Here is a 19736-nt window from a genome sequence, read left to right on the forward strand (position 1 = left end):
TTCCCATGTGGATGTGGGATGTCTTCCCAGTGGATATGGGATGTATTCCCACATGGGTGTGGGATGTGTTCCCGTGTGGATGTGGGATGTGTTCCCATGTGGGACGTGTTTCCAGTGGATGTGGGATGTGTTCCCATGAGGACACGTCCATGCTGCCTCCCACCTTTCCCATGTGTGGGATCGGTGTGGGCAGGGCCAGGCCAGTGACCACTTTCCTGGTGCCACTGTCTCCAGACAGGACTGAGCTCCAGAGGGCCATGGAGCACAACAGCCGGCTGGACAAGGAGATCCTGGCGCTGCGGGCGCGGGTCCAGACGCTCGACCTGGAGAGGAAAGCGTTCCTGGAGCTGGTGAGGATCCACCAAGCCAAGCCAACAATCGTGGGCTGGCTCCTGGAAGTCATCCCTGCTCCCAAACCTGCCCTGCCTTCCCCTTTTCCCTCCCTGTTCTATGCCCAGTCTTTCCAGAGCTGCACTTTGGCTGTGTTGTGGTTCATGGAGCAGTAAAATTTGGGAAGCAGGCAGAATGCAGCTCTGGGAGCTTCCTTCCATGCAGGAAGAGTTGGAGGGATTCTAACTGAGTGGGGGCTTGAGGATTTTGGGACACATTTTCCTGTGCCTGTGGAGAGGGATCAGCTCCCTGCTCCTGGTTGGTGTTTACCCCAACTCAGGTGTGTAAACAGAGTAAGGAACACATGTGCCTTTCCCTGGACTGGATTAAAGAGTTCAGTTTACCTAAGTTTGTCTTTAACCCCTCAGGAGCTGGTTTGAAATCCATTTGAAATTTATGCTCATTTTTGATCCCTCTCAGCCCCTTTAGTTTTTAACTTGGCCACATTGATTAATTTGCTTATTTTCTGTGGGCTCTCTTAATGGAATGACTCACTATTACATTACTATTACATTATTATTAGTTAAATGCTCGGTGTCGTACAGCCAGGATTCTCTAAATGCCACCTAGCATTAAGGAGCAATTAAGGAACTATCAGCCAGATAATTCCTTACTGAAGTTGCCAACAGGGAAGGGATATAGGAGTCTGCTTCCTATTAAAATGTGTCATTGGGCACAAAATCTGCTGCTGTTCTTATTTCCTGATTTTCTTAGATCAGCCTTTGAGAGCCTGGAATTGCCTCTGCCATCCCAGCACTGAGAGTTCTTGGCTGTCTTGCAGTTCTCTCACATCAAATGAGTATCGTTAAATTAATACAAGTATCTCTGAGAATGTAACTTTTCAAATAATATTTATCAGATAATATCTTGAATAGGATTTATTCCCATTTGAGGGGTTCAGAATTTTACGGTATTTTTTATAGTACAGAATTTTTTATAGTTTTGTTCCTTGCATTTAAAAAAGTTGCTGGTTCTTCCATGTCTGTCACCACAAACCTTGTGTTTACAGCATGGTCTCTTTCTGGAGCTGCAAAAAAACATAGCTTAGTTCAAATTCCTCTGTTTACTCTTTTTTTTATTCCCAATAATGTTTTCCTTGCTGTAGGACATTGCTCCTTTCAGTCATTATGGATACACACGTGTATGTATAGATTATAATAAAGTAGAAATATAATATTAAAATCTATTTATTTGTCTATATATGTCTATGTAGACAAAAACCATATAGATACATGTAACATATTGTGGTCACCAAACAGGAAAAAATGTAGCCAGACTGAGATCAGTTCCAGTCACATGTTAAGCTAAAAGCAAATTGCCTTTATTCCTTAGGAATGGGGTTTAACTGTTGGCATAGAAGTTGAGAACCCCTCAATTTTTAATTTATAGAGTAGAAAATGTAATTTATTACCAACTACATCAGCTCTGTGTCCTGAAAGGTGTTTTCTTGCCTGTGGGTTATGAAGAGCAGGGGAGGAGCAGGGTGGGCAGTTGGTCTGGGATGAGCTCTGACTGTGGGGTGAAGAGCTGCTGCTGGTAATGGAATTCCACTGATCTCATGGATGGAAGACACTGAAAGGTGTCCTCAGAAACAGCAGTTGGAATCTGACACAATGTGGGTGTGGTCAGGAAGCGAAATAAATTCAGGAAAATCACCCTTTAATGGATTGCACATTCCCACTTTCGCTGTTCCTTGTCTGAGGCCATCCGGCAGCTGGAGCAGCCACAGGATCTCAGCAATCCCTCGGGATAAGGAATAGCAATAAATTAATAATAAATATGAAAATGGAATGTTTGCCAAAACTCAAAGCGGGTGTTTTGTGTTGCAGGTGGAGCAGCTCAAGGAGGAGATCTGTGAGTACCAGCGGAGCGAGAGGCCGGAGCCTCCACCGGCTGAGGGAGTCGGAGCAGCCTCACTGCAGGTGTTTCCAAGGGCTCGCTCTTTGTCATTCCAGAAAAACAGGGTCCCCTCTGCATCCCTGACCCTAGTTGTCTGTGAGAACCTGGATGTTCTGTGGTTGGAGGGTTTTGCTCCTAGGGCCTAGAGATGAAGCTGACGTGACTCATGTTTTATTTCTGAGAGACGCAGGTGGCCTTGCAATCACTCTGTGCTCGCATGGGAAAGATGTGGAGCTGTTGGAGCTGAGTGAGAAGGCCAGAAAGATGCTCCGAGGGCTGGAGCCCCTCTGCTCTGAAGCCAAGCTCGGAGAGCTGGGGGGGTTCATCTGGAGAAAAGAAGGCTCCAGGGAGACCTTAGACCCCTTCCAGGGCCTAAAGGGGCTCCAGGAGAGCTGGAGAGGGACTTTGGACAAGGGTCTTTAAGGTCCCTCCAACCCAATCCATCCTGGGATTCTGGGATCTCAATCCTAGTTCTGTGCTAATGTTGATTTTCTCTCAGGCACAGGGCACACGGGAAGAAGCAGGAGCCGATGGAGACGCTGGTGCCAGCAGAGCTGCCCCGTATCAGGAACATGGAGATCAGGGTGGTGAAATTCTCCACAAAAGGTGAGAGGTGTAGAAATTCTTCACCCCTTGTACTTCCACTGGTTCCTGGTGCTGTGCCTCTGGTGCTCTGTCTTGCAGGATTATTTGGTTACTAAATTGTTTTAAATACCCTTTAGGACTTTGTTCTTCTGCTTCCAGATGGGAAAATTTGGAGGTGATGCAGTCCTGAGGAATCACTTCCTCCAGTTAAATGCTGACACTTCCTCCAGTTTGTTGCTTTCCTAAAAGAAGGGATTTGGGCTTTTGGAGCTCTCTGCAGACAAAAATGTTGTCTTTAAACCTGTTTTGGTGCTGGGAAGTCTTCTCTGGATTTGGATGCTCTCCAGGAGTGCACCAAAACACCTGGCTTTCAACCATAAATATGTAAACAGGAATTTCTAAGGGAATTCAAAGCTTTGTTCTCCCAATACCTGGTCAGGAGCTGCCACACCTCTTTTGGCAGATTCAGGGAGGAAAGGGGGGCTGATCCCATCCCTCTGGATTTTTCCCTTCAGATTCCCAAGCCTGTTCTCCACCTCAAGCAGCTGAATTTGCTGTTGTCTCTCTGCTGTTGGCAACCTTGTGCCTGACCTGTTTCCTGCCGAGACCTTCATAATTCCTCGTGTAGATCCCATCACCCCTAATTCCCTTCTAAATAAGGACAGGCACAGACCATGGTGGATGTGAGACTGGAAATCAGCAGGAGAGTGTGAGGAAAACCTCGGCTTTTCCTTGCTGGTGGGGAGCAATTGGAATGCAGTTCCAGTCCTGGTCATGCTGGGTTTTGACGTGCAGGTGCCGGGAAGCCGTGGAAAACATCGAGGGCAGGAATTCCCAGCTCCTTCACAAGCTGCAAAAACTGGAGCAGGAATGCGAGGGTTTGGTTGAGCGCAATGAGGAGCTGGAATCAATTCTGGGAGAGACACAGATCCAAACCAAGCAAGAGAAGGAACAGCTGGAGAGCGAGGTGGAGGGACTGCACCAGAAAGTGAGTAAGGAGTAGGAGAGACAAGGTTTGGGTTTCTTTCATTCCATTTCTTTCATTCCATTGCTCTCTCATCGGAAGAATAAAATGATGTTTGACCTGGCCCTGCACTCTGCTGTGTTTAGTTTGACAAGAAATACAGCCAGAAAACCCTGCCAGTTTGGGAGAGAGGGGGAAGGAAGGAAAAAATCCCAGCAGGGAGTAAATGACTCTTGGTTGGAAGTGCAGATTCCCCAGTGTTATGGCAGCATTGTCTTTTCCATCTCCTGTTCCCCCTCACAGAATCCCAGACTGGTTTCACTGGAAAGGGACCTTAAAGCCCATTCAGTCCCAACCCCTGCCGTGGGCAGGGACACCTTCCACTATCCCAGGATGCTCCAAGCCCTGTCCAGCCTGGCCTTGGACACTTCCAGGGATCCAAGGGCAGCCCCAGCTGCTCTGGGCACCCTGTGCCAGGGCCTCACCACCCTGCCAGGGAAGAATTCCTTCCCAATATCCCATCTGACCCTGCTGTCTGGGGCAGTGGTGCTCCTTGATCCCAGGAAATATCAGCAGTTAAGTGTCCTGGTGGCAGAAGATTCCACTTTGGCTTTTCCCCAGGATCTTGGAGATGTGTCAAACAGTGCTGGGTGTGAAGGACCAACATCTGCAGTGCCTGGGAACATCCCTCTGAACACACAAATCGAGAGATAGGGAATTGTTCCTATCTCGTGGTGCAGCAGCTGCTGTGAGGGGGGGCTGGTCACGTCTCTTGGAAGAGCTCTGAGATCCATCTTGAGAAGCTCTGCTCGATCAAGATGTGACCTCAGCAACCTCTTCCTAACCTGGATTTTGGGGACCCTCATCCCAGGGCAACCTAGATCTATTTCTGTTAATAGGACAAGTGCACTCAAATCATGCTTTGACTTCTGGAGGTGGATAGAAGTTCTATATTATTTGCATGTGACAAATGGGAACCTTTGGGAAATCATGGATGTGAAGCACTTCATTGAACATCTGGTTTTCCAGAACCATGGCAACACTGGGGGCCTCGTTGAGCACCTGCAGGGCCACCTCCATCCTCTGAGCAAGGACTAAGTTGTGGCTGAAGCCTGTCAGGCTGATGCTGCCTTTGTCAGGGTGGTTTTTAGCCTCAGTTTTCTGGAGGGACTCTCCATCCCTCTGGAGTAGCTCTGTGAGGAGTACTGGCTCTACAGGCTGCTTGGTTGGCACTGCTTCCCCAGGGAAAATTCCATGTGGAGCATCACTGCCAGGGCACCTGATCCCTTACAGGGGGAGCAGCTGGGGAATTTACAGCCAGAGAGAACAGAGGAAAACAGAGTTTGGTCTGGCCAGGTGAGTAGGTGGGGTTCTCCCCACAAAGGCTGGCTGAGGAGGTCCTTCCCGTGGGCTGAGGCTCTGCTGCCTGGCCAGGAGCTCTTCATTGCTGGGGCTCTTGCCCTCTGCCCTCTGTCTGTGCTGGAAACCCTCTCTGCAGTGGGCCTGGATTGATCCATCCTTCCTGACTGGCAGCTGCACCAGTCCAGAGTGCCCCTAGGGGATTTCTGAGGTGAGGTTTTGGACCCCTCCAGGTTTCCAGTCAGGAATGATGTGTCCTAACACCTGGTGTTGGGTTAAAACATGGTGTAGGAGATGGTGCTGGTGTATCCCACGTGGATACACATCTCCAAGCTGGATTGTTCAAAGGAAGAGATGAGGAATCCCCTGTCAGGCCTCTGGAAAAGCCTCTAAACACAGGCTGAAGGCAAGTTCAAATACCTTAATGAGGGGGCCAGTGGCACCTTGTTTGTCTCCTGTCTCAGAGGATCCATGAGCCAGCTCTGGGATGGGATGGAAAAGGGTCTGTCCACCATGGCAGTGCTTTGGTTTAACTTGGGGTTTGTTCAGCTCCTACCAAAGTCTTCCCCCTTGGAGCAGAGTAAACACAGGCCTCCACAAATCAAACATGATGTGTTTTCAGTTTGGACAAATCACTGCTTTGATCTGTGGGTTGTCACACAGATCCCTGGGAATGCCACGCTTGGGAGCCAAGGAGATGTGAGACATTTTGGCTGCAGAGGCTTGGCAGCTGCTGCAGCTGGAAAAGAACCATTTTGAGGGATTCAGGGCCATGGAGCAGAGACGGGATGGACGAGGAGGTGGGTTTTAACCCTTGGATAGATCCATCTGCTTAGCTGGAGGTTGCTGAGCTGTGTCCTGCATTCCCAACGGGCTTTAAGAGCCCTGGAGATGAGGAGGGAAGGGGCTGGAGCCTGGGGAAGGCAGTGTGGCTGGGTGTTTGCCAGCCCTGCCCTGCCTGGGAAGGACTTGGGAGGGTTTTTGGTCCTGGCACAGCTGCAGAAGCCTTGGCTGGTCAGGCTGTGACTCAGGACGAGGACAGCGGATACAGAGTGAGGATTGTTCTGCTGCTGGCATGGGACTGGGAGCACAAATTAAGTGCTTAAAAGTTAATGGCTTGGCGGGAGAATAAAGAAATGCATTGCTGGGTACAACTTCTGACCAAAGGCTGGCTGGGGGTGAGGAGGGGAGGTGTGTTTTGCATTTGAGATCCCCCAAAGCTGTGGCTGCCCCATCCCCGAAAGTGTCCAAGGCCAGGTTGGATAGGGCTTGGAGCAACCTGGGATAGTGGAAGGTGTCCCTGCCCACGGCAGGGGTTGGGACTGGATGGGCTTTAAGGTGCCTTCCAACCAAAACCAGTCTGGGGTTCCATGGAGCTGGATTTTATCTCCCTCCAGTGTCCCAGCTCATTCCAGGAGAGCCAAGCTCAGGCAGTTGGACAGTTCATCCTGGGGGTTTAGAAATAAGCCCAAACAGGATTTCGAGCCTAAGGAGTGAAAGGGAAGCTGCCCAGGCTCCTGCTGGCAGCGGAGCACGGGGGCTGCCAGTGCCAAGACTTGGATTTTGGAAAAGGGTCTGTGGCATCCCTGATGGGGAGGAGAAGCTGAGCTGCTCCCCTGGGATGATCCTTAGCTGGGCTGCTCCAAGCTCCTTTGAGCCTTTTTTAACTTCAGGACCAAAAACTTTTCCCCCCAAGGGCAGATGTCCTTGGGGGGTGATCCAAATGCAGAGTGAGACCTTGTCCAAACTCCCACCTGCCAGGAGGTGCCAGGAGGAGGAGAAGTCAGTGGTTACAGAGGTCAGCACTTTGCTGTCCCAAATCCCGAGTCCTTGGAGCCCTTCTGTAGGGACTGAAAACTTCCTATGAGCAGTGAAGGGACCAGGATGAGTCCTGATGGACCAGGTTGAACATCTGCTTGGATGAGATCAGCACTCCCAGCACAGGGAACAAGGATGACCCAGCACCTAAACTGGGGTGTCTTGGGGTCCTCCATGTTGGGGGAGCACCACAATGTGTGGAAGCTTTGAGTTTTCACCATGTGCCTGGAGCAGAATTCCGTCTTTTTCTGGGTTGAGTCCAGATGGCTCCTTCCTCCTTGGAAGCAGCAGGATGAGGGATGAACTGGAGCTGGCCATGCACACCCCCTCCTGTTCCTTCCTTCCTTCCAACATGGGGCTTATCCCATAACAGCAGCACAAGGAACACTCTAGGAGTAGTTGTGCATTTAGTTGTGAGTCCTGGTTTGGTTTTAACTTTGAATTTGTCCATGTTTAGATCACCAGTTTGGAGACAGAGTTGCTTGAGGTGCAGAAGAACAAAAGTGAGATGAACGGGAACGAGCAGGTGGCGTCTGGAGCCCAGGAGATGCAGGAGGTGAGAGGTTTTCCTTGGGAAATGAACTGTTCTGTTTAGAAATGTTTTAAATGAGCATCTTAAATGAAGTGAATGTTTTAAACAAGCATCTGAAGTGACCCTCTCCTGGGGATGCTCTTCGTCACCATCTGCTGAGGATTTGTAGCCCCTCAGCTCATGCAGATGGGTGGATTTTTGGAGGAAAGCAGACGACATGATCTCCATGAAGACTCTCCCCGTAGGAATTTGTCTTGCCTTCAGCTCTGTCAGCTGAGGAGTTTGTTATCTCCCCACAAGAGTGAAGTTTTTACCCATGTGAAGGTGTTCAGTTCTCATTTAGGGCTTAGTGAAACCAAGGGATGTGTAGATACATTTAAAGCTGATTCCCATCAGGTTCTGGGTTAACTTTCCTGTCCATTTGTTCCTTGCCAGCCCAACAACTGGATCTGCCTGGTGTGTCAGCCAGGCAGAGATGGGGGAGGAGCTTCCCAAGGTGTTTTGGGTCAGTGGAGGTTCTGCCAGCCCTGGATAAGCCATGTAGGAATTCCACTGGCAACATTTGAGAACCTTTTTTCTCCTCTTTTTTCCTAGATTTCCTGCAATCTGCTTCTCTCTGCGTAGAAAAAACAATGTTGTGGCAGTCACTCTTAACATTTCTTGTTCCAGATGTTGGAAAGCTGTCAGGAAACCATAGACAAATTGGGAAGTCAGCTGGGAGAGAGGAGAGAACGGAGAAAGCAACTGGCATCTGAGCTGGAGTTGCTGCGGGAAGATCTGAAGGCCGAGAAGGTGGTTCTGGGCAGCCAGGTATGTCCAGCCCCTGTGGTGGGACTCCCTGCAGGAGCCAGCTGCCTTTAGGTGCTCCTTGAAACATCCCCAGGTGCCCCCTAAGCTCATTGTTTGGCATCTCTTGATGCATTTCTCTAGCCCAGCCACTTTCAAACCTTTGGCAAAGGGTTTTCAATCCAGCTGCTCTCATGGCACCATCTCTAACTCCAGAATTTATTTTTCCTTTCAGTGAATCTAATACCAGATCAGTAATTCCAACTTTGTAGCCAAACCCTGATTCTCTGGAGGGCAAAGAGGGAGTTTTCAGGCTCAGGTATTAATTGCAGGAATCGAACACCCAGAGCCAAATGAACATCCTGCTGGGATTTCCCCAAGGACCTCAGCACACTTGGCTTGAACCAATTTAGGTGCTAAATCAGCTCCTGGGGATTTTCCTGCTGGGAATTTTGATGGAACTCTTGTATTCCAGCTGGGCCACAGAGGAGAGACAGTGAGTGGTGCCAGCAAAATTGTCCAAGGGCTGTCAGGACAAGGGCTGAAAATGAGGGTAAAAATTTAGGAGATTGGCAGATCCGTGGCCTGGACAAAGGGACCTGGCAATGGGAGACTGGCAATGGGGGGTCACAGCCATGACAAAACCCGTTTTTTAGCACTCTGAGAGGCCTTAGATCAGTTTGTGAGTCCTGTCACTTCCTTGAATCCAAGTAAAAATCCATGGAAGTCCTGAGCTGTTGGCACAGACAGGCGCTGCTGGAGGAACAGTGGCATCTAGAGGCCAGGGGTTGGTCGGGCTGCAACAAATCCACACTGAAACTCAGGATCAAAGCTTGGGATGAAAACAGCCTGGCTGGGAGGAAAAGGCTGGGTCAGTCTATCAGTACACACATGGAAAGGAATTGTCTGATCTGGGGGATGTTGGGAAGAATGGGAAGAGTCCTTTTTTAACCCTTGCCTCCCAGTAGTTCAACCTACTCATGATCCAGTGACCTTTGAATCCAAATCATCCACCCCTGAAAGTCTGATTGGAATTCAGTCACCCACTGGCCACTGGTCTCCCTGAAGGAGGGGCTGTTTTCCCATCAAAAGGCTCAGGAGGAGATGGAATACAGAGCTCTGTGTTAGACTGGAACAGCCTTTAGCATAGAGACTTCTGCATGTGTTTGGTGGATTCCTGGCTTCCCACATGGGCTCATTCCCTTTGGATGGAGCAGCTGCAATGAATCATTTCCCAACAGTGCTGGAAACAAGCTTGGCATGAAATCGTTGGGTTCTGTCACCTGGAAATCTCTTCTTGTTTTTAAGAGATTTTTGGACAGTTGAGAGGAGAAATCTTTTTCTGAGCTTGTCATTCGGGCTGTGTTTCATCCACTGACTCTGTTGTTTCCTCTCCAGGGGTTGCCTGACTCCCACTCTGAGCTCTCAAGCCACAGAAACACCTTCCCGAGTCTCCAGAGAACATCAGCCAGCAGGGATCTTGTGGATGTCTCCCATGAGAAGCTACACAAAGACAGTGCTTTGTTAGATCCAGAGGTGAGACATGGAAAGAATTCCCAGTTGTTGTGGTGTCTGATGCAGGCAGGAGCTGCTGGGGTGTGTTGCTCAAATATGAGCAAATTTGTCCTGGTGTAGATAAGATGCCTTGGAATTGAAATACCAGGAAATACCTGGGACTGAAAGCTCAGGAAGAGCTGTTGATTAAAAAGCTTTAGGAATCAAAGTTGCTGTTGGTGTTTAGTGAGGGTAATAGTGTTTGTGTCTGAAAGATTTGGGTCCGTCACTGCTGAGCAGCAGATCTGACACTGGGTGGACTCCAGTTGTGATTCTGTCCTGATGCATTCCTCCTTTCCTGCCCCTTTTTTTTCTTGGCATCTTCTCCTCAAATCTCAGGTTCAGGGTGTGCTGTTACCTGGTGTTACAGGGTTAGGTGACGCTGGGAGTGGAGAAGCCGTCCCTAGAGAGGTATTTCGGGTAGAGTTGGAGCACCTCTGTGACAGCCATCTGAATCCACACCTTGTGCTCCTCCTGGTTTGCCAAGAGCTGCTGCTTTTGTAAAGAGCTTTGGCACGTGCTGTAAATCCCTGGGAGCTGCAGATGGGCCACAGTGGGATGAAATCAAATAAAGAACCATGGCTTGGTAGTAGTTAGACACAGCTACTTTCCATGCAGGAAAAAGGACTCGCACGTGTCTCCAAGGGGGAAGAACTGCAATAATTTAGCCACAGAATCACAAGCCATGTCTTGCTGGAGTCCCCAGATTGCCCTGTGCTGCTCAAAAGATTTCCGTCAGAGCAAAGGAAATCCAAGTCGTGGTGTCTTCTGACCTTATAGGCCTCTGAAATCCTGCAAGACAGAGAACAGAGTCCCAAAGTGGAGCAGAAACAGGAAGATCCCTGTGCAGATGCAAAGACCTATGAGGAACAGATGGCTAAAGTAGTGTTTTTGGAAGAACAGATCAAAAACCTGAGGGAAGAACAAGAACTGCTCTGGTAAACCTTAACAAAGCCTGTGGTATTTTCTGCTCCTTGTCTTTGCTGACTAAATTTTTGAGTCTTTTTTTTTTCAAATCCCCATGGGGCTGCTCCTGGCAAAAATGGGCCTGGCATCTTTGTGTTGTCCTCGGGTCAGCATCTCTGATTTTGGTGAATTCCCTCAGTGCCATCAGGATTGGCCAGAATTAAAGATTTTTTTCTGCAGCTCTTCCAGATTGTGAGCAGCCTAAATGGGAGCTGTCCTTAGGAAGGAAGATTCTTCCCTAGGAGTTGGACTAACAGGGTCCCAAAACTCTCCTGTTGTGGGTTCGGGCTCCTCAGGGCTCACTGCTGGCAGAAGTTGGTGGTCCTAGTCCCGCTGGAGATTTGGGGAGTCCTTGGAATCTGGGTGTCCTTGGAGGGGAGGTGTCAGCAGGTGTTTGTCTGACTCCCCTTTTTGAGTAGATCAGGACAAATTTGGAGCTGGAGCATGTGGGCTCAGGCTCTCCTTAGTAAATAAAAGCTTGGATTAAGTCCAGTATGGTTACAGTGACCTGGGTTACTGGTACTGGGATAAAGTACAACCAGCAGAAGGCAGGTAGGGAGCTGCTAAGGAATCATAGAATTCAGGCTGGAAAAGCCCTCCAAGATCATTGAGTCCAGCGATTTCCCAACACTACCATGTTCACCCCTAACCCATGTCCCCAAGTGCCACAGCCACAGGCTTTTTGAACGCTTCCACGGATGGTGATTCCAGCCTGGACAGCCTGTGCCTGTGCCTGGACATCCAGGACATAGAATCACAGAATCCCAGACTGTTCTGGGGAGGAGGGGATCTTAAAGCTCATCCTTTTCCATCCCTTGCCATGGGCAGGGTCACCTTCCTCTATCCCCGGTTGCTCCAAGCCCATCCGACTGGGCCTTGGACACTTCCAGGGATGGGGCAGCCACAGCTTTGGGCTTGGATGGAGAAAATGGAGATGGAGTTTGGGTGAAGATTAAGTCAGGCAGCGGGACTGGGACACCCGAGCCCCTATTCCGGTGTTTTCCTGTGGCTTTGAGTCCAGAGCAGCTCCCATGCCTTTGTGAGGGTTCCTTAGCCAGCCCGTTACCTCCCCCCAGGGAGAGCTGAGCCTTTGGATGCACGTGGTTTTGTGGGAAGTGTCCCAGGGAGACTGACCCTTGCCCAGAACTGCTGCACCCAGGATTGAATCCCCTTTGGAGCCTCCCGAGGCAGTTGAGTGTTTCACTGGACTCTCATCTCCCAAGCTTTTCCCCTTTAAGGGTGTTTTCCCTGGATGTGTGTATTATCTCTCTCCTTTACTATTTTTCCTTCAAGCTCTGAATTACTAGAGAGCAACAAGAAGAAGGAGGAACTGGAAAAGCAGCTCAAAGAGAGCAATGAAGAGAAACGAATGTTGCTGGAAGAAATTGCCCAGCTCAAATGTGACATCCGGAGTGCCCGGGAGCAGGGCCCCAGCGGAGACATGAGGAGGATGATCCCAGGCTTGGAGCAGAGGGAAAACAGGTTTCTCCCATGGCAGAACTCGGCAGGCAGTTTAGAGGGGAGCCTTAAACAGGTATGGGCAGCTTTGTCATCTGCATCCTGCTTTTTGTCACTAATTGAGTGGCAAAACTTAATTAAAGTGGGCTGGAAGCCAGTCATGTGGTGTGAGCGATGGTTGGAAATCAGGGATGTGCTAATTTCCTTGTGTTGTGCTTTTGGATGTTGTGCTTGTGGGAACGTGGATAAACTGAACTGATTGCACATGGCAGAAATAAGTGATTTAAATGGAATTTGTTCATCTTTCTCACCTTGTGAGCTGAAAGAGAAAGGGAGGTGCAGGTGTCCCTGCCTAACGGGAAGGAAATTATGGAAGAACTCAGGATGGGGAGACCGAGGAGGAGCTCAGCTTCTGTGCAAGGATTTGGGGGAGAAGAGAGGTCAGGGTGGTCCGTAAGACCAGGGTGGGAGTGGGAAGTAGAGGATAGGAGTCCAGTTGCATACAAGAAGCAGCAAATCCATCCAGCAAGACACAAGGAGTGCAGTGGATGTGGGAAGGGATCCTGATAGAAACAAATTTGGAAAACCCCACAAAACCAATGGAGCCAATGGACCTCCAGGACAACTTACACTGCCAGATCCCACAGTGCTGGATCAAGACTTTTCCCAGCTTGGGAAGTTATCTGGGGATTATGTGAGAAGGCAGATTTGGTCTTCAGGGAATTCCATCTGGTCCCAAGAGCAGAGGGTGAAGGCGCAAAGTGGGAATGCAGATCCGGAGATGGCTGACAGTGATGCTTGAAAGAAAGGCTTTGGTATAACCCAAGCAGAGATTTTGGCCTGTGTGTCAGGAAGGTGGGTGAACCAAGGAGCTCAATTATCTCCCAAGAGCCATTGCAGACCATCGGTGACACCTCCCAGCGTCCAGGCTCTGTCCCGTTGTGTTCCTGTCCCGCTGCCAGGACTCACCTTTCTCCTGTTCCTGATCCCTCTGCGAGCTGGCCTGGCTGCATCACTCCTGCTTGGATGCCTGAGTGAGACTCTGGTACAAGAGTACAAAGTGGCCTAGTAGTTTTGCTTTGATTGGACAGGTTTGTTCTAATAGGGGATTTTTTTTTTTAAACTTTTCCTCATCCAGGTTATCACCTCTTCACCTTCGGCCTCAGGAGTTGTATTGGCTTCTCTGAGGGGATGGAGAGAATCATTGAATCACTGAACTTGGAAAAGGCTTCTAAGATCAACTATTAACCCAGCACTGCATATTCACCATAAACCGTGTCCCCAAGTGCCACATCCACATGACTCTTAAAGCCCTGCAGGAACAGGGAAGGGAGCAGGACATGGTGTAGGGACAGAGAAACACCGGGCTTTATCCATCTTCCTGCCCAAATGCCCTTAAATCCAACTGGCTTCTGCTATCATTAATCACCTTTATCCTGCCTTAAAGTTAATTTCACTTCTGCCATTCTTGCAGGGTCTGTCCGAGGAGAGGTTCCAGCAGCAGGAGGAGAAGCTGCAGCAGCTGCGCCAAGATCTGCGGCGGGTGCAGAACTTGTGCAGCTCCGCCGAGAGGGAGCTCAGGTATGAGAGGGAGAAGAATGCTGACCTCCAGAGGCAAAATCTGCTGCTCCAGCAGGAATGCACCAAGGTAGGGACAGAGCCAGGCTGCCCAGTGTGCTCTGCCTCAGCTCCATGGGCATTATGGCCACGAGGGCTGGAGCCCCTCTGGAGGCAGGCTGGGAGAGCTGGGGGTGTTCACCTGGAGAAGAGAAGGCTCCAGGGAGACCTCAGAGCCCCTTCCAGGGCCTAAAGGGGCTCCAGGAGAGCTGGAGAGGGACTTTGGACAAGGGCCTGGAATGACAGAACAAGGGGAAATGGCTTCCCACTGCCAGAGGGCAGGGAGAGATGGGATATTGGGAAGGAATTACTGGCTGTGAGGGTGGTGAGGCCCTGGCACAGGAGGCCCAGAGAAGCTGTGGCTGCTCCACCCCTGGAAATGTTCCAGGCACGTTTGGACAGGGCTTGGAGCAACCTGGGATAGTGGAAGGTGTCCCTGCCCATGGCAGGGGGTGGAACCAGCTGATCCTTCCTACCCAAACCGCTCTGGGATTCTGTGATGAATTTCACTGCCTCCAAATAAAACATGCTTTACTTCCTCTACGGTTCCTCTTTTGCTCATTCTGGAATCCTGTCCCCCTTTCCTAGCCGAGCCATTCCAGCTGATTTATGCTGAAGTATAAACCCGATTTCTTCTCTGGGATCTCAGGTCAAAGCCGAGCTGAAGCAGGCCCGGGCCAAACTCTCAGACACCACAGAAACATGTTCCTCCCTCTCAGCACAGTGGGAGAGGAGCCAGCAGAAGGTCAAGGAGCTGGAACTGGAGCTCTCCAAGTGCTCCCAGGCTGACAAGCTCCAGAGCAGCCTCCAGGAGAGGCTGGCCCAGGAGAAATCCAGAGCAGGAGAAGCACAAAAGAAGGTGAGTGTAAGCTGGGGTGTGTTTGACAGTTCTGTGCAGCTCTAGTGCAGAAAACAAGCAGGCTTGCCTCCCCAAATTCCTTTTTGTGATCCCTTGGCTTAATATTATAGGAAAAAAGCCTGTAATTAGTGGGAGCATAATCAAGGCAATGGAAGCCACGTCTGATAACCCAATGTCTCTGAAATACTGATAGTGGGGCTGGCAGGCACAGGGAACCCCGATTCTGTTTTTACTGAGGAGATTTCATACTGTTTACTGGCTGGAAAATTCCAAAACCTTGTGTTTTCCATGGCACTGATTCTGCCATGCTCCTCAGAAATCATTGGATTATCTTTTGAAATGTGCAGGATCAAATTGGGTCAAAAAAGGATTGCCGAGAATTTGTGACATAGTATTTGGTCCAAAATCTGGTAGCCATTCCAGAGGTTTTGCTTTTAATGGACTTAGAGTCAAAACAAGGAAATCTTTCCTTCCCATGCGTCAGACACTGGGGGATCAGAGGGGTCTGATTCAGATGCTGGCCTGTACATTCAGAATGTTTAATCCATGTCCATTTTAATCCAAGATCGCAAAACTCCAGCAAAAGCTGAAGGATTCCCAGCACCAGCTGCTGCTGGCAGAGGCCCGTGTTTCTGATAAGAAGCTTCTGGAGGAGGACCTGAAGGAAGCTCGGGAAAATGAAGCTCGAGTGCAGCAGGAACTTCATGAGGAGCAGCTGAAAAGGTCTCTGTGCTGTACAGGGGCTGTGCCAGCCCCAGGAGCCTCTGGCAGCTCCTGGCTGCCCTGGGAGGGTTCAGGGAGACACAAACCACTGCTTTGACCTCCTGTCTTCCCTTTGGACCTGCCTTGTCCCTGGAGTTCTCCAGGGATTCCCCCTTCCTGAGATATAAAAGATTTTTGGAGGCTTCATCTGCCTGGGAAGGGCCGTGGTGTCACTGTCAGCCCAGTGATGCCAACAGCCCCCTTCCCTGTGCAGCTGGGAATGATCCCAGTATATCATCCCCCCTTTCTGTGTCACTGGGACATGGGGACAACTGGGATGTGCTGATTCCTTTGTCCCCTCCATGTCAGCTGGGGCAGGAGGAGAGCAGGGCATGTTTGGGTGACAGACAGACACCTTGGGGGCAGGTCGCACATCCCCCTCCAGCTCTCACTGTCACCCCGTTGTGTTTTCAGGAGGCTGCTGGAGCAGCAGGTGGAGGAGCTGCGGCAGCAGCTCCGGCATTCCCGGGAGACAGAGGCATCGCTGGCCAAGATGCATGTGGAGCTCCAGGCCAAGACCCTGCACGTCCTGGAGGATGAGAAGAAGCTGGATGCTGATGAGGTGAGTGACAGTGAGGGGGTTCCTCGTCATACAAGGGGGAACAGGACCATCATGAGCTGGAATCTGCTCCTGGGGGCCGCTGGAATTGGGAACATCTGATCAGGGCTGAGCCCTTGCAGATCCCACTGATTTCAATAGGAGCTGGAGGAAAAGCAGCATCCCATTGCCAGTTGGTTTCTTGGGATGCAGCTCTGAGGGCACAGGAAGGCTGGGTGGTTTCTTCCTTCCCTTTTTCTTGCAGAGCTCAGAGTTTTTGCTTGGAAATTTTGGCAGAGTCTGTTGTCTGGGAGGGTTCATTGCCTCTCTCTGCAACAAAATCCCACTGCTCCTTGTTAGGGGGAGGAGGGAGTGGTCTGGGGGGCTGGCTGGCTGGCTGGCTGGATATTGGCTGTAGTGGGAACCACTGGGATTGATGAGAGAGAAGCTTTGGAGATCAGGCAGATGGGAGGCAGAGGGGCCCCTCCAGTTGGGGCCACACACACAAGTTAAAAGTAACCCTTTTCCAGCATGTGCAGTGCCAGAAGGAGAACCAGAAGCTCTCGGAGCAGCTGGCACTCCTGAAGGAGGAGAACAAAGCCCTGTATGAGGAAGGTGTCCGGCTCCTGAACCAGAAGGATCTCTATGTCAGGTAATGCCCAAAAACCTGCGGAGGAATGGCCCCTTCTGGGCCTGCTGCTGGATTTGGCTGTGGTGTGGATTTTCCTGTCCAGTGTTCAGGCTTTTAGCAATAAATCCACTAGTCCTGTGTGCAGTGAGCTCACCCTCCCTGTCTGCTGTCAGGGAACTCCAGACTGGTTTGGGGGGGAAGGGACCTTAAGCCCATGCTGTTCCACTCACCTGCCAGGGACAGGGACACCTTCCACTATCCCAGGTTGCTCCAAGCCCTGTCCAAACGTGCCTGGAACATTTCCAGGGGTGGAGCAGCCACAGCTTCTCTGGGCCTCCTGTGCCAGGGCCTCACCACCCTCACAGCCAGTAATTCCTTCCCAATATCCCATCTCTCCCTGCCCTCTGGCAGTGGGAAGCCATTTCCCCTTGTTCTGTCATTCCAGGCCCTTGTCCAAAGTCCCTCTCCAGCTCTCCTGGAGCCCCTTTAGGCCCTGGAAGGGGCTCTGAGGTCTCCCTGGAGCCTTCTCTTCTCCAGGTGAACACCTCCAGCTCTCCCAGCTGTCCTGTTCTCCTTGGCAGCTGAAGGCAGCACAGGAGGGTGTTGGTTGGGGTCTGGTGTCAGCAGAGACACTCCCTGGAGCTGCTCCTTTCTCCTCAGAGCCCTTTTGGTTAATTTGGAGCAGAGTAGCTTTTTTTATCATGAATTTTGAGCAAACATGGGCAAATGTCCCTTATATGGTAGAAATTTCTCTTCTATTTTGGTGTTATTTTCCCTTCTATCTCAACTGGATAAAAATAAACAAGAACTTCGCCCAAATGGACTAGAGGGGAAGAGAAAAAATCAGAAGTGTCAGGAGGGAAAAGTATTTGTCGCCAGTGGCCCAGCTCAAAGAAGCTCCCACTGAAGTGGCTCTTCTTGCTCCTCTTGGCCTGTCCATTGCTGTTTAGAATTCTTAGTTTTCCAACCAATGTGTGGATGTGGCACGTGGGGACATGGTTAGTGCGTGGCCCTGGCAGTGCTGGAGGATGGTTGGACTTGATGATCTTAGAGGGTTTTCCTAAATTTTCTTCCTATTCAAAAGTCATTCCCTTAACCATCCACATCCCCACCAACAAAACCAACTTATCCTTTCCCTGGAACTTCCAGTTTTGGTGCCCTTATAACCGTATTTTTTATAAAGAGCTGGGAGGGGTGAGCACAAGGATTTGTAAAGCTGGGAGTCACTTTTGGAAATGCTTTGGGTCCTTACCAATTTCCATTTGATCGACACTTAAAAATTAAAATTTCCAACAAAAACACCCCCAAACTGATCACTGAAAGAGTCCAGACAGTCCATGTGCTCATTCTGGGCAGGCAGGAGGAGCTGGGGAATGGCTGAGACTCTGAGTTTGGACTTTGAGGAGCCTGAATAAGCCCAGGACATTCCTGCCTGGATGGTGACCCCGAGCAAAAGAGCCTTTCACAGCCTGATGGTTGTCCCTGCTTTCCCAGGAAATACAACGAGATGCAGCTCCGGCACAAGGGCAAGATCCGCAGGGCCAAGGAGACCTTCATCCACGAGGTGAAACAGAGGGACAGCAGGATCAAACAGCTGGAAAATGAGCTCAGTGAGTCGAAGCTCCAAGTGGAAAAGGTGAGAGGACACATTGAGGGCTTCTCCTGCAAAGGGAGGCTGCAGGGGCACCGCTGCTTCCAAAAAAATCATGGATTCAGGGAATGGTGTGGGTTGGAAGGGACATTAAAGCTCATCTCATCCCAGCCCCTGCCATGGGCAGGGACACCTTCCACTGTCCCAGGCTGCCCCAAGCCCCGTCCAGCCTGGCCTTGGACACTTCCAGAGATCCAGGGGCAGCCCCAGCTGCTCTGGGCACCCTGTGCTGGGGCCTCCCCACCCTGCCAGGGAAGAATTCCTTCCCAATATCCCATCTAACCCTGCCCTCTGGCAGTGGGAAGCCATTCCCCCTTGTCCTGCATTCCAGGCCCTTGTCTAAAGTCCCTCCTTGCAGGAAGGGACCAGGGGCACCAATCTATGGTAACAAAAAGCCAAAAGGAAATTCCTGGCTCAGGACTGACCTTGGGGGGAAGCCACATCCTCAAATCCCAGTCTGACACTGGCTGAACTCCATGTTCCTTTGCCTCAGCAATTCCTGCTGGGAAGTGACCCCAGAGCCTCTTTTTGGGGTATTTTACATCGAACAGACTATGGAATTGCACAGTCGTTGAGGCTGGAGAAGACCTTTAAGATGAGGATCTTCATCAAGTCCAACCATCCATCCACCACCAGTAAAGCATGTCCCCAAGGGCCACGTCCACACAGTTCTTGAGCACTTGCAGGGGTGGTGACTCCAAGCTTTTAGGAGCTGGCATCCTTGATGGTGATCCCTTGGGAAAGCCCCGAGGTTTGCAGAGGACAGAGAAGAGTCAAGAGTAACTGGTGGTTGTTCTTTCCTTCTCCACCACCCTCAGGGGAAGGTGCTGATTGCCCAGATCACTGCTGAGAATGAGAAATTACTCCAGGAGAGGCGACGGCTCCTACAAAGAATATCAGACCAGGAGGAGTCCCCTTTGAGCCTCCGGTCTGGGATTCCTTCCCTGCAGAGCAGGTAGGCCCCTGCTGATGTCCATCCCCTAGGATTCTCCCTTTGCCTGGTTTTGTGCCTCTTAAGAATTCCAGAGGAATGTTTGGATTGTGCCCCAGCAATTGGTGCAGTGGCTTTCATGGCTGTAATTAGCCCGTTTTCCCATCCAAGACCTTGCCATTGAGCTGGAGGCTGTGGAGAGCAACAGCTCTGAGGTCGGAAAAGAAAATTCCTGTTTGAAAACGGAGCATGGCTGGAAGGAAAGTAACTTGTGCCTTGTGCCATGCCCAGAGGGAAGATCCTGGAGGAGGAGAATGTTCGGCTGCATGACAAGCTCCAGCTCTCCAGCCATGTGGCCACCTCCCAGCACCTTCTCAGGAGCAGCCCTGCTCCCAACACAGAGGTGAGACCTCGGGAGGGCTGGGATCAGCAGGAA

The 19736-nt window shown here is 50.7% G+C and overlaps 1 protein-coding gene across 6 annotated transcripts in view; it reads left to right on the forward strand.

Annotated features, from left to right (window-relative positions):
• Positions 1-19736, forward strand: part of CCDC30 (coiled-coil domain containing 30) — a 35144-nt gene that overhangs the window by 13499 nt on the left and 1909 nt on the right. For 4 of the 6 annotated variants that reach the window (XM_048326254.1, XM_048326253.1, XM_048326257.1 and 1 more), the window contains 17 exons: positions 235-350; positions 2220-2312; positions 2789-2895; positions 3670-3862; positions 7473-7571; positions 8217-8357; positions 9732-9869; positions 10668-10825; positions 12147-12387; positions 13786-13959; positions 14578-14787; positions 15353-15510; positions 15964-16111; positions 16618-16739; positions 18213-18354; positions 19188-19324; positions 19592-19703. In XM_048326254.1, the coding sequence (XP_048182211.1) occupies positions 235-350; positions 2220-2312; positions 2789-2895; positions 3670-3862; positions 7473-7571; positions 8217-8357; positions 9732-9869; positions 10668-10825; positions 12147-12387; positions 13786-13959; positions 14578-14787; positions 15353-15510; positions 15964-16111; positions 16618-16739; positions 18213-18354; positions 19188-19324; positions 19592-19703 (2489 nt within the window). Of the gene's footprint in view, positions 1-52; positions 351-2219; positions 2313-2788; positions 2896-3669; positions 3863-7472; positions 7572-8216; positions 8358-9731; positions 9870-10667; positions 10826-12146; positions 12388-13785; positions 13960-14577; positions 14788-15352; positions 15511-15963; positions 16112-16617; positions 16740-18212; positions 18355-19187; positions 19325-19591; positions 19704-19736 lie in introns of all 6 variants that reach the window. The other 2 variants (XM_048326255.1, XM_048326256.1) reach the window with 1 other exon arrangement.

The sequence above is a fragment of the Corvus hawaiiensis genome, chromosome 22 (assembly GCF_020740725.1).
Source record: "Corvus hawaiiensis isolate bCorHaw1 chromosome 22, bCorHaw1.pri.cur, whole genome shotgun sequence".
NCBI lineage: Eukaryota > Metazoa > Chordata > Aves > Passeriformes > Corvidae > Corvus > Corvus hawaiiensis.